Source organism: Vulpes lagopus, chromosome 2, assembly GCF_018345385.1.
Source record: "Vulpes lagopus strain Blue_001 chromosome 2, ASM1834538v1, whole genome shotgun sequence".
Taxonomy (NCBI): Eukaryota; Metazoa; Chordata; class Mammalia; order Carnivora; family Canidae; genus Vulpes; species Vulpes lagopus.
Genome location: NC_054825.1, coordinates 162,464,332 through 162,476,724, shown reverse-complemented (window position 1 = coordinate 162,476,724; position 12,393 = coordinate 162,464,332). Strand labels below are relative to the sequence as shown.

The 12,393-nt window shown below is 48.5% G+C and overlaps 1 protein-coding gene across 1 annotated transcript; it reads right to left on the bottom strand.

Moving 5' to 3' along the window:
* Positions 1-5,020: 5,020 nt before the first annotated feature.
* Positions 5,021-11,817, bottom strand: KLK5 (kallikrein related peptidase 5). Its single transcript, XM_041745599.1, has 6 exons — positions 11,718-11,817; positions 11,375-11,458; positions 9,212-9,476; positions 8,108-8,364; positions 7,848-7,981; positions 5,021-5,509 (listed from the first exon to the last, which is right to left on the bottom strand). The coding sequence occupies exons 2-6, from the start codon at positions 11,445-11,447 to the stop codon at positions 5,354-5,356; spliced, it is 885 nt and encodes a 294-aa protein (XP_041601533.1). The 5' UTR covers positions 11,448-11,458; positions 11,718-11,817; the 3' UTR covers positions 5,021-5,353.
* Positions 11,818-12,393: the final 576 nt, after the last annotated feature.

Sequence of the window (12,393 nt, the reverse complement as noted above, 5' to 3'; positions counted from 1 at the left end):
GTGGGAAGAGGGTAAGTTCCAAACATAATGCCTACCCTTTTATCAGCAGAACAAAAATTTCCCAGAGAAACCCAGCCACTAGGTTTCGGCTTACATCTTATGCTTAGAACTAGATCAATGGCCACCCACATGGAGGGCGAACATCTTTATCCAGGTTACCTGCCACCCTGAGCAATAGTTGGGTTTGTGTGGTAATCAGCAACTACATCTCAATTTTGCCCAGGCTGCCCTGCACTGAGTCAGACATGATCACAACATGTCAACATATCTATCTCTGCCCCTGGCCTACACACCTTCCTTCTGATCTCTTGCTCACCCTTGAGCCTAAACATGACCCAGGATACTTCCAGGCTCTGCCAACAGGAGGAAGAAGTATAAGGATTGGGGGGTTGGAGGGGCAGTGTCAAGCACACTGCTTCTCCTAAACTTTTCACTATAGCTTTGGCAGATGTTAGATCAGCATATTGCCTTTATTTATTTATTTATTTATTTATTTTTAAAAATGTATACAGTTTTTAAAAAGATTTTATTCCTTTATTCACGAAAGACACACAGAGAGAAGGAGAGACATAGGCAGAGGGAGAAGCAGGGTCTTCGCAAAGAGCTTGATGCAGGACTCGATCCTGGGACCTCAGGATCACACCCTGAGCCCAAGGCAGATGCTCAACTGCCGAGCCACCCAGGTGTCCCAGCATATTGCCTTTAAAATTGTTGAAGAAACTACCCAATGTCCATCTATGGTACTAATGAGAAGGGGACGTTTACAACTAACTATAAACAAAAATCTAGATGAAGCACACAGATATAATACTGAGCAAAACAAGTCAAACACAAGATAATTCTCTGTGTGATTTTATTTATATACATTTAATATATTTCCACAAATCGATATAAATACATTTAAAGTTATTCATACAAAGTTTATAAATGGACGAAACTGAAGGATGGTGATAAAATCAGGAAAGTCACTACACTTGGCAGGGGCAGTGACTGTAGGGGAACCCCCTAGAAGATCTTCTGGAAAGTTTGTCATATTCTGCTGCCCCATCTGGGTACTGGTTACAAGAGTCATCTGTTTTGTGAAAATTCATTGGGTTTATAATATTTATAATAAGGACTCATTTCTGTTTGTATATAATTCTTTACTGAAAAGTTAATTTAAAATATTGCTAAAAGACAGGATGCCTGCGTGGCTCAGCGGTTGAGCATCTGCCTTTGGCTCGGGGCATGGTCCCGGAGTCCCAGGATCAAGTCCCACATTGGGCTTCCTACATAGAGCCTGCTTCTCCCTCTGCCTCTGTCTCTTCCTCTCTCTCTATGTCTTTCATGAGTGAATGAATAAAATCTTTAAAAAAATTGCTAAAAGGATGTCTATTACAGATGTCTATCACAGGTAGCTGTTTACCTACCACCCATTTTCCCCTTCTTTGATGAGAGAATCTTCATCTTATTCAGGGAGCAGTCCCTTTGGTCAAGCTTACATGACTCAGGGGACTTTCCTTTTTTCCTTTAAAAAAAAAAAAAGATTTTATTTATTTATTTATTTATTTATTTATTTATTTATTTATGAGAGATACAGAGAAAGGGAGAGACACAGGCAGAGGGAGAAGCAGGCTCCCTGTGGGGAACCCAACGCAGGACTCAGTCCCAGGACCTCGGCCATGACCTGAGCCAAAGGCAGAGGCTCAACCACTGAGCCGCTCAGGCACCCCTCACGGGAATTTCTGATCTCAATCTCAGAAAATGAACCCTGATTGGTGCAAATCAACAATGTTAATCCATTTTCCTTGGCTTGTGATTAGTTTAGGAGAGAACATGTGGCCCAATTCTGACCAATAATAATGAAGGGAATTCTGCTGGGGCTGTTCCTGAGAAAGGGTCATCCTTCTCTAAAAGATATTCACTATAATCTTTAATCTTGAGGATGAGGAACCCACAATAAGGAGAACCAAGAGAAGCAGAGAGAAGTGGAACTGGAGCCCTGACATTCTTTGCCTGGAGCTTCCCTTACCTGTATTTCTTGGCATGCAAAGTGAAAACCTATTTGAAACAGTATTAATATTCTTGTGTTGCCAAAAGCAGATGGACTAACAGAGTCATTTTGGAAAATATACTTGATTGCCCCTCAGCTAGCATTCTGCTCTGTTCTAGATATTTTTCCCTTAATTTTCTAACTTTGAACTATCTCTACCACCTGCAATTGTGTCAGGGTTATTTGTCCCTATCTTAAACCACATCACCCATCTTGTACTTGCTTATAGAGAGCAGCTGGAGCTGGGCTAAGTCCACACCTATCACAGCATACTAGATGTTAATCCTAGATTGGTAACAGCTGACATGGAGAGATGAGAGATGAATCCTTGGGGAGGTCAATGACCCCAAACCTGGCACCCCAACCTTTGTAGAATGTCCCCCCAAATTGTTGTGAGGAGTTGTAAATTCCTGAGCACAAGGGAGGTAGTTATCCAACAAGCCATTTCTCACCCCTCTGGACAGAGACTGCACCCTGCAATAGAGATTGAAAGTGCCAGAAAATTTTTTCCAGTTTCTCTTGCAGCAACAGACATTAGGACTCTCTTTCATTGAGACCCAAAGAGAAGTCTGCAGAGGTGTCTGTGTGTGTGTGTGTGTGTGTGTGTGTGTGTGAAAAAGGGAGAGGGGGAGAGAAATGGGGGTTAGGGAGGGATTCTGGAGAAGGACTTTCTCTCCCTATGAAGAGATCTTTGCTAGGAGAAGGTCTCCTTCCTGCCTTTTATCATGTTTACATGAGGCTGTGATGGCTGGAACTGTGGCAGCCATCTTATACCTGCCAGGTTACAAGCCTGAAGAAAAAAATTGGACATATTTTCTTCCCCTTGCTAAAATGTAAGCTGAAGGAAGGAAGAGATTTTTAAATGTTTGTTAATTACTCTATCCCAAGTGATTAAACTATTACATGGCTTAGTATATCATCACTGAGTTCATGAATAATGCAGAGGGTGTTAGAGAAGAAAGATGGAAAGAACCTGGACCCTGAGTGACATCACATTGACCATGTAACTGTTCTCACTTTGAGTTTCTTTTTATGTGAAATACTAAAAGTCCTTATTATGTAAGTCACTTTTAATTTGGTGTTTTGTTACTTATGAAATTCCCTTACATAATTCCTTTTCTAGAATATTCCATTTCCAGGGCACCTGGCTGGCTCAGTCAATAGAGCATGCGACACTTGATCTTAGGGTTGTGACTTCAAGCCGCATATTGGGACTAGAACTTACTTAAAAAGAAAATGTTCCATTTCCAAGGTATTTCCTGGAGTGACTTTCTGTGTCCACTCCTGACCACCAGGAATACATTATTTCAGGGGTTGAGTCCACATGTGAAGATCATTACATTGCAATATTCCCATTTTATGGATGGAAAAACTGAGCTCCAGAAATAGTATGACTGAGAAATCTCTCAGTCCTGTTCCATTGACTCCCATGTGCATAGCCTTCTTGAGGGCAGTGCTTTGTCCACTGCTGCTGGTGAAGGGGTGATGGGGGGGATTCACGCTCTACTATGTGCCCTCCCCTCCTGGCCATGGCTGATGGACCCAGAGTCAGCACCTGACCCACAGGCAGCCAACACCAGTAATTAGAACTAGTTATCAGGGTAAGGCTATGGTAGGCCACATGCCACCCAAATCTGAGAAGGAAGTAGAAGATGCCCTTTGGAGAAAATGAGAAGAGGGAGACATGAAAGAAAGATCACCAAAGGAAAGTGAACAAGATCCCACAGGCAGCTAGCTGGTCCTGGGCTGTCATCTGACTGTCCCAAGTCTTGGATATTCTTTTGATAACTGACCCTTCATTTTCTACTCTGGCCAATAAGAAGCTCCATTGATTGTGTCCTCCACAAACAGGTGAATGATCTTCATACACAGGAATCAGACCATGTTGCCCTCTGGCTAAAAACATCTAAAGGCTTCCCAATCTCGTAGGGAAAACCAAGAGGTTCCAGGTACATTGGTCCTCTTTCCGTTCTTGGGAAATGCCCAGCCTGTCCCCATATCAGAGCCTTTGCCTTGTCCTTCTGTCTGGAACACTGAATCCCCCCAAAATTCACTGGGCTAGCTACTTATCATTGTGTAGGACTCCGCCCAAATGCCGCCTCCTCCCAGAGGCCCTTCATGTTAGTTTCTGCTAAAACAAATTATCACACTTGATATCTTAAAATAACATCAATTTACTCTCTTATTGTTCTGGAGGACGGAAGTCTGAAATGTCATGCTGGGCTAAAAATAAAGACATAGATAGGCAGGGCTGAATTCCTTCTGGAGGCTGGGAGGGAGAATCCATTCCTGTGCCTTTTCCAGCTCCTGGAGACCACCCACATTCCTTCCGCCCCTTCCTTCATCTTCAGAACCAGCTTAGCAGCATCTTCCAATCTCTCTCTCATGCTCATTGCCCACCCCCCACCCCCACAACTTCTTCTTATAAGGACCCTTGGAATTATAATGGTTTCACCTAGAAAACCCAGGACCATCTCTTCATCTCAAGATCCTTAATCACACCTGTGAAGTCTCATTGCCATATAAAGCCACAAATTCCCAGGTTCCGGGATTAGGCTGCAGACATCTTGTGGTTGCAGGTGAGTTGTTATATCGCCCTCCTGCACCCTCCTTGACCATCCAATATAAATAGGTCTGCTCCTCCCAAAGGTCCTCTTTCCACTTGCTCTGTCCTCATTTTATTTACATTGCAAGTAATGTATTCATCTATCTCTTTACTGTCTGTCTTCCCCTAGGAGAAAAGGAGCTCTGTGAGGCAGGATATTGTTCTGTTTTGCCTGTTGTAGTATCTCAGCATCTGGAAACTTCCTGCCACAAAATAATCAGTATTTGTGAAAAAAATGCAAAGCAGCCTGGATGGATTTCTGTTTCTTGCAACTGAAATAGTCCCAAAGAGCAAACATAGTGGTACAGAAGGGGAAAGTGACTTGTTCCTGGCTGCCTGGCCATTCAGTGAGTGGGGGACACCGCACACAGAGCCCACTTCTCCTCAGATGCTTTATTTCTGAGACCAAATTTGGGTAACAGCTGCAGGGCAAGGACAGCCTCTGGGTCTAAAGAATGAAGCATGGGGGACACTGAGGGGCAGCCCTCACCTTGGTCATTCTGGGAAACTGTCTCTAAGGCCTGACTGGAAAGACAGGGTCAGCCCAGGTTTGGGGAAGGGGGAGCCCGATTCCAGGAGACGAGGAGGGGCTGGAGAGATTAACAACCCCAACACCCTCAGTAAGGAGCAGGGTCTGGAGACAGTGTCACGGTCCCTTCAGGAGTGAGGGACCGCTGATCGTGGGGCCACACCAGAATGCCAGGTCCCGGGATGCCTCATGAGTTCGACTGGATGGTGTCCTTGATCCACTTAGTGAATTGGCACAGGTTGGTGTAGACGCCGGGTCTGTTGGGCTGGGCACAGGGAAAGTCTCCCCAGGACACGAGGCCCTGTAGGGAGCCATTGCAGACCACAGGGCCACCTGAATCACCCTGCAGAGGAAAAAGGAGCCCATCCCCAGTGATGTGGGGAGGTGGAGGGAGGGAGACACACAGTGGAAGAAGGGCCAGGGCAGCAAGAGACAGAGATGCAGAGGTGGAAAAAGTAGAGAGGTGAAGAGACACAAAGACAAGGAAGGAGACACAGATAAAACAGAGACACAGAGAGAGGAATGTTAACATTTCCCTGTAAGTCCCACCTTTAGAAGTTCTGTTTGTCCTCTCCACCCAGTGCCATAGCTTCTCTATGTGTCTCCCTCACTGCATCTCCCTGTCCCTATTTGTCTTTCTCTCTTTCAGCCTTTGAACACCATATTTTTCTGACTAAGCATGCTTGGCATGGCTTCCTTTCCCTTCCTCATCCTTTGGCTGCCCCTGACACCGGTCCATCTTGCACCTTTGCAGAGAGGCAGCTCTCTGCCCCTGAAGGATGAGGCTTTCCCATCTTGGGCACCACTGACATTGGGGCCAGATCATTCTTTGCTGTGGCGGCCATCCTGTGCCCTGTCAGATGTTCAGCAGCATCCTTGACTGTGGCGGCCATCCTGTGCCCTGTCAGATGTTCAGCAGCATCCTTGACCTCTATACATTAGATGCCAGTCACCCCCTTCATCCTCCAGGTAGAGCTGTGACAACCAAAACTATCACCAGGAATTATCATATGTCCCCTGGGGTGGGGGTGGGGCAGTTTGAGAACTGCTTCTTCGGGTTGCCTGTCCTCAACTCCCCGCAAATCCTACAGTTACTCTCTTATAATACTACTCACCACTCTTTTTTTTTTTTTTTAAGATTTTATTTATTTATTAATGAGAGATGCAGAGACATAGGTAGAGGGAGAAGCAGGCTCCTTGTGGGGAGCCTGATGTGGGACTCAGTCCCAGGACCCCAGGATCAGGACCGGAGCCAAAGGCAGATGCCCAACCACAAAGCCACCCAGGCGTCCCTACTACTCACCACTCTTTACTGTGATTTCTTATGTATGTTTATACAAAATACTGGTATCAGTTATAAAGAAACCCAGAGCCTGGTTTCTTTCCCCAACAGCAGACACTGTTTCAAGGCAAAAGAGCCAGGCGGCCTGAATCTCTAAATGTCAACTTTCTTGCAGCTTAATTCTTCTCATTGTATTTTCTGTAATATCCTTGCAGAGTTTTCTTTGAGATGCAGTTAGTTAACTGCTCTGAGCTTGGCTCCTTGTCTGTAAAATAGAGCTAATAATCATGGCTAAGTGACGGACACCTTGGTGGCTCAGATGGTTGAGCATCTGCCTTTGACTCGGGTCATGATCTTCAGGTCCTGGGATGGAGCCCTGCATCAGGCTCCCTGCTCAGCAGGGAGTCTGCTCCCCACTCACCCCTTCTCATGTCTCTCTCTCAAATGAATAAATAAAATATTAAAAAAACATAATGGCGGGCGGCCTGGGTGGCTCAGCGGTTTAGGGCCGCCTTCGGCCCAGGGCGTGATCCTGGAGACCCGGGATCGAATCCCACATCAGGCTCCCGGTGCATGGAGCCTGCTTCTCTCTCTGCCTGTGTCTCTGCCTCTCTCTCTCTGTCTCAAATAAATAAATAAATAAATAAATTCTTTAAAAAAAAAGGAAATTTGCTAAAATAAATAGACCAACTGTGATGTCTATTACATGAAGAGTGCCTCCTTAGCGGTGATATCTGTATACAGTGCACAACCTGCCCAACCATATAAAGCAGACTTGATCTCTCCCTCTAGACCAGTGCTGTCTAGTATGGTAGCCACTAGTCACATGGGGCTGTTGAGCACTTGAAACAAGGCTAGCCCAAATTGAGACATGCCGTCATGTGATGCACACTTTCACAGACTTACTATTTAAAAAAAAGAATGTAAAATATTTCATTTATAATTGCTTTATATTGACTACATTTTGAAATCAAACTACTTGGGGTACATGGAGTTAGATAAAATTCGTTATTAGAACAGCTAACTTTACCTGTTTCTTTTTCGCTTTTTAAAATGTAGCTACCAGGGATCCCTGGGTGGCTCAGCGGTTTGGCGCCTGCCTTTGGCCCAGGGCGCGATCCTGGAGACCCGGGATCGAATCCCACATCAGGCTCCCGGTGCATGGAGCCTGCTTCTCCCTCCGCCTGTGTCTCTGCCTCTCTCTCTCTCTCTCTGTGACTATCATAAATAAATAAAAAAAATTAAAATGTAGCTACCAGAAAATTTAAAATGACATGTATGACTCATGTTGTATTTCTATGGGACAGGGCTGAGTTCTCAACACTTAGCAAGTTTTCGGGTTACACAGTTGGTGCTCAGTGTGTATCTGCTGAAGGAATGCAGAAGTCCTGAGCCTTACCTGGCAGGAATCTCTGCCCGCCTCGTCGCCAGCACAGAACATAGTGGAATCTATCTGTCTGGGATAGGCCTTTCTGCACCGCTCGTCACTTAGCACAGTGATGTTCAAGCACTGGAGGACCTTGGGGAATTGTACTGTCAGAAACACACAAAGCAGGGCCACTGTGAGCAACAGAGAAGGATGGGGAGAGGCAGTGCTCAGAGGCAGAGAGGAGGAGAAGGCAGACATGGGTGGGCATCAAGAGGGACCTGGACTCTCACCGTTGGGGCTGTTGATTGTTCCCCAGCCAGATACCATGCAGCTCGTCCCAGCAGATGGACACTTCGAGGAGATGTTGATGGGCTTAACTCTCTGAGTCTCACGGATCTTTCTGTTCAGTTTGATGAGCATGAGGTCATTAGAGTGGCCAGGATGGGAATAGCCAGGATGGGGGATGGATTTGATCCCTTTGAACAACTGTTGTCCAGCTTCATAAACAGGTGACAGGGAATGGTGGCCAAGACGGATTCTGAAAAATCTAAAGAAGATGGTGAAGATTTACCTGATCCCTATGCCCATATCCAGTGCCGAGCACATCTCAAATCTAGTTTCAACCCCAATTCCACCCCATCCAATCCCCAACCTGAATCCTTTCCCCACACAGAAACCAACACATCTGTATTCCCAAACTTTGATCTAACCACCTCAACCTCAAATCCAACCACCCCCAAACCCCCATAACTCTAATTCCAACCCCATCCTCAATCCTACATCCATTCCTGCCTCCAGCCCTATTTCATCCCAATTCATTTCCTCCCATCTCCAATTCTCCTAATGGCATCTCCGTTCCAAATCATCAGCACGTGCATGCCCAGCCCCAAATCCAACCCATTCCCATCCCTGAACCTCACTCTAATTTTTCACCCACCCTCAAACCATCAACACACCAATTCCCAACTCCAAATATAGCCATCTCTAGTCCCATCGGTAACGCTCACCCTAACCTCATCTTCAACCCCACAGCTATTTCCAATCCCAGCACCATTTTCATCTCCACCCTACTCCACCCCAAACTCTAAAGCCACTCTGAATCACATCTCCATTCCAAACCACTAACATATGTACCCCTCACCCCAAATCCAATGCATCTCTAACTCCCACCCGCTACCACAATTCTCTCCCCATCCTAACCCCAGCACACCCAATCCACCCCAACTCCATTCTTAATCTCAGGCTAACTGTACCCCTTCCTCATCCGTGCTGCCTCCTCCCCCCAGGTCCTTCCCCCCAGGACTCCTCCCCTCCAGGCCCCCTGTCCTCCAGAGCCCCCCCACCCCACCCCCCGCCCCTGCCCTGTGCAGCCCTGCTCTTGTAGCCCCACTCACGGTTTCCGGCAGTGGGCGGCTGTGAGCAGCCACTGAGGATTCACCAGCACGGCCCCACAGTAGAGCTTGTTGGGCCCCAGCAACAGTGCACCCTGCCACGGCTGGGCATTTTTCTCGCAGTCGGTTCCATTCACGATGCGACTGCTGCTCCCCTCGTCTGCCCTGGTGTCCTCCTGGTCCCCAGCTCCAATGTCCCGAGTGCTTTCAGAGGGGCCAGTGTCAGAGGGGTTGTCGCAGGAGGTAACATCATTTGCAAGAACAGGCTCTGGGGGCAGAAAGCGGGCAGGGCTCGGAATCGAGGCGGAACCTGGGCTCCGTGGGTGGGTCTTAGATCCAAGAGGTAGGACCCGGCAGAAGTCTGACCTGCAGAAGTCTGACCTCAATATAGGGGAATAGGGCTGGAGCTTTAGGGGTGGAGTCTGGAGTTTGAGGGTGAAGCCTATGAGGATTGCTAAGGCTTAGAACTCAGGAAAAGATCTGGTCCAGCATCAAGTGGTTTACAGGATTCGGCTGCACCTCAAAGTTCCTGGGAGTGGCTAGAGCTCAGTGGACGAGGCCTAGGAGGGGAAAGTAGGACAATCCCGGGGCGGAGCCAAGGCTCAGGGGGTGGAGCCTGGGTTGGCCAGGAGACCAGAGCTTTCATGGTGGGACCTCTCAGCTCAAGAAGTGGGGTCAGGCCTCAGTGAATGAGGTCAGGGTTGGAGGGGGTAGTTGGAGAGGCCAGGGTCACATGGGGAGATCGAGTCTATCAAGAGCCCTGACTTCGGGCAAGGAGGTAGGGGTTGGGTTCTGGAGTTGCAGATGGGGAGAGCCATGGAGGAAGGGGCCTGGCTTGCGGGAGGTGGGGGCGGCAGCCCAAGGGGACCCTGACTGTGGATAAAGTCTGGGCTAGCGGTGCGGGTGAGCGGGTGAGGAAAGGGGGCCAAGTCAGAGCCCGTGGGTGGAAGGAGAGTTGGGGGAACAGAAGCAGAAAAGTGCTCAGCTAGAGGGGCCTGGTGGCGGTGGCAACAGAGAGCAGAACTGATTTTTTGGAATTCTCAAACACAAATGTACCTCCTGGATCCTCCTGGCAATACCCTCCCCTCTACAGATGGACACAGATACCCCACTCCATCACCAGTCCCCCATAGTCTGTCTACTGATTCATATTCTTGCTGATGACCCAGAGATGCCAGGCGCTGGCACTGCCTTCACACTTTCCACACACACTCCAGGAAACACGCACACAACTACTGTCACAGATAAGCACACACACAGTTGCATGAGAGACACACATCGTCTCCCCCAGGGTAGCTACAGGCACAGCTCCGTCTCATGGTGCACACACTTGCTGTGTGCACACAGTTGGTGGCAGCCTCACAAGATCTCATGCAGGCACGCAGTGTCTCAGTAACATGTACGCATGTATGCATATACGTAGAGACCACCACATGCACTTCTGCGTGCAGGCACACTGGCATGGCGACAATATTATACTAAGTAAACCCCACATGACAGAGTGCAAATGACCTGGCATCATACACCTTCACAGAATCACTGCCTCATCGTGACAGCCACTTCAGCACACCCAATCCCTTAAGGCAGGGATGGAAACTCCACCCACACAGCAGCACCACCACACAGACAGTCCCCTATAAACATGCAGTCACAATCACCGGTACATAGAACCTCAAGAGGTCACACAGCTCAGATAGAGCCACATGTAGTCTCGCACTCAGCCACAATCACACAACGGTAAACCGTTAACCTGCAAGCACCTAGCCATACCATACATTTTCACGGTAACAAGCACTTCTGTTACATGCAATCTGGTGACACAGGGACAGTCATGCACAGCCACACACATAGTGTGCATTTGTCCACACAGATATTGAACCACACATGATCTTAAGTGCACACACACCCAGTCACACAATCACACACACAGCCTCCAAGGTAGTACATCTGTTACGGGCAGTCCCTTGATATGAGGAAAGTCAGCCCCCACCTTCGTCGCCCCCCCCCCCAACAGTGACAGGCACCCAGCCACACACACCGCCTGAACATGAATACGGACACCAACTCACAGTCACCCAGTCCTGGAGCCCAATCACACAGAGTCCCCCAGTCACCCACAGCCCCATGCATAGTTAACCGACAGGCACATACAGGGGTTCTGGTTACCTGTCACCCCCAGAATCAGGGCTGTGATCAGGGCACTGACCATCCACATCCAGGGGTGTCCTGCTGTAGCCATGGCCACTGTACCTTATGGAGAGGACAGAGGGCAGGGAGGTGCAGGTGATTCTGGGAGCCCTTACCCCACCTCCCTTCCTTTTCTGCCCCATTTCCCAGCACAGGCAGGAACTACAGGGACATTGCCCCCCAACCCAGAGACTATATAGACTTCAGAGGAGCAGACATCCAGCCCCCTCCATTGGGTAAGGAAGGAGGATAAAAAGAGGGAGTAGGGGTGCATCTAAGACACAGACACCTCTCCCTCCCTGTCCTCTTCCCCAGGCCTCACCTGCTATGTCCCCCAATTAGGGGGTGGGGAACCCGCTCCCAGCTCAGCCACAGACTTCTCAGGCCTGTGCCGTCCTGCAGCCACCTCCTCCTCAGCTCCCGGCACTCAGCCTGGGTTATAACCACCCACTGATCCCCGGGGCGCATTCCCAGGTAGTGAGGTGCCCTGCCAGGCCTCAGTAATCACTCCTCCTGCCTCCCCCCACCTCCACCCCAAGAGCACCCCCCCACACCCAGTCCTGAAGGCCAATCCCTACTTCCCCAGCCCAGGCAGCTGAATGGGGAGGGGTCTCCGCAGGGCTGGCCTATCCAGCCCTGAATCCTCTGCCCCTTAGCCTCGAGCTCACACTTCTCACCAGTTCTGGGTGCTCTTCTAGGTACTTAGGATTTTTCTTTATTTTCTGTGTGTTCTTCACTCATTCTCCCTCTCTCTGACTTGCCTTATCATCTTCACAACTTTCTCTGTTTTTTTCAAGCATTTACAGGCTTCCTTCTCTGTTTTTGCTTCCCTCTGAATCTTTCCAAGCCTCTCTCGACATAAAGCACCCACCAAGTATCTCCTCACCCTCTGCCTTAGGATCGCTATCTCTTTCCCTGTGTCTCAACCCCGTCTATTTCTGTCCCTCACTTTCTATTTTCCTGTGTCTCTAACCCTTGCCTTTATCTGTGTCTCTTGA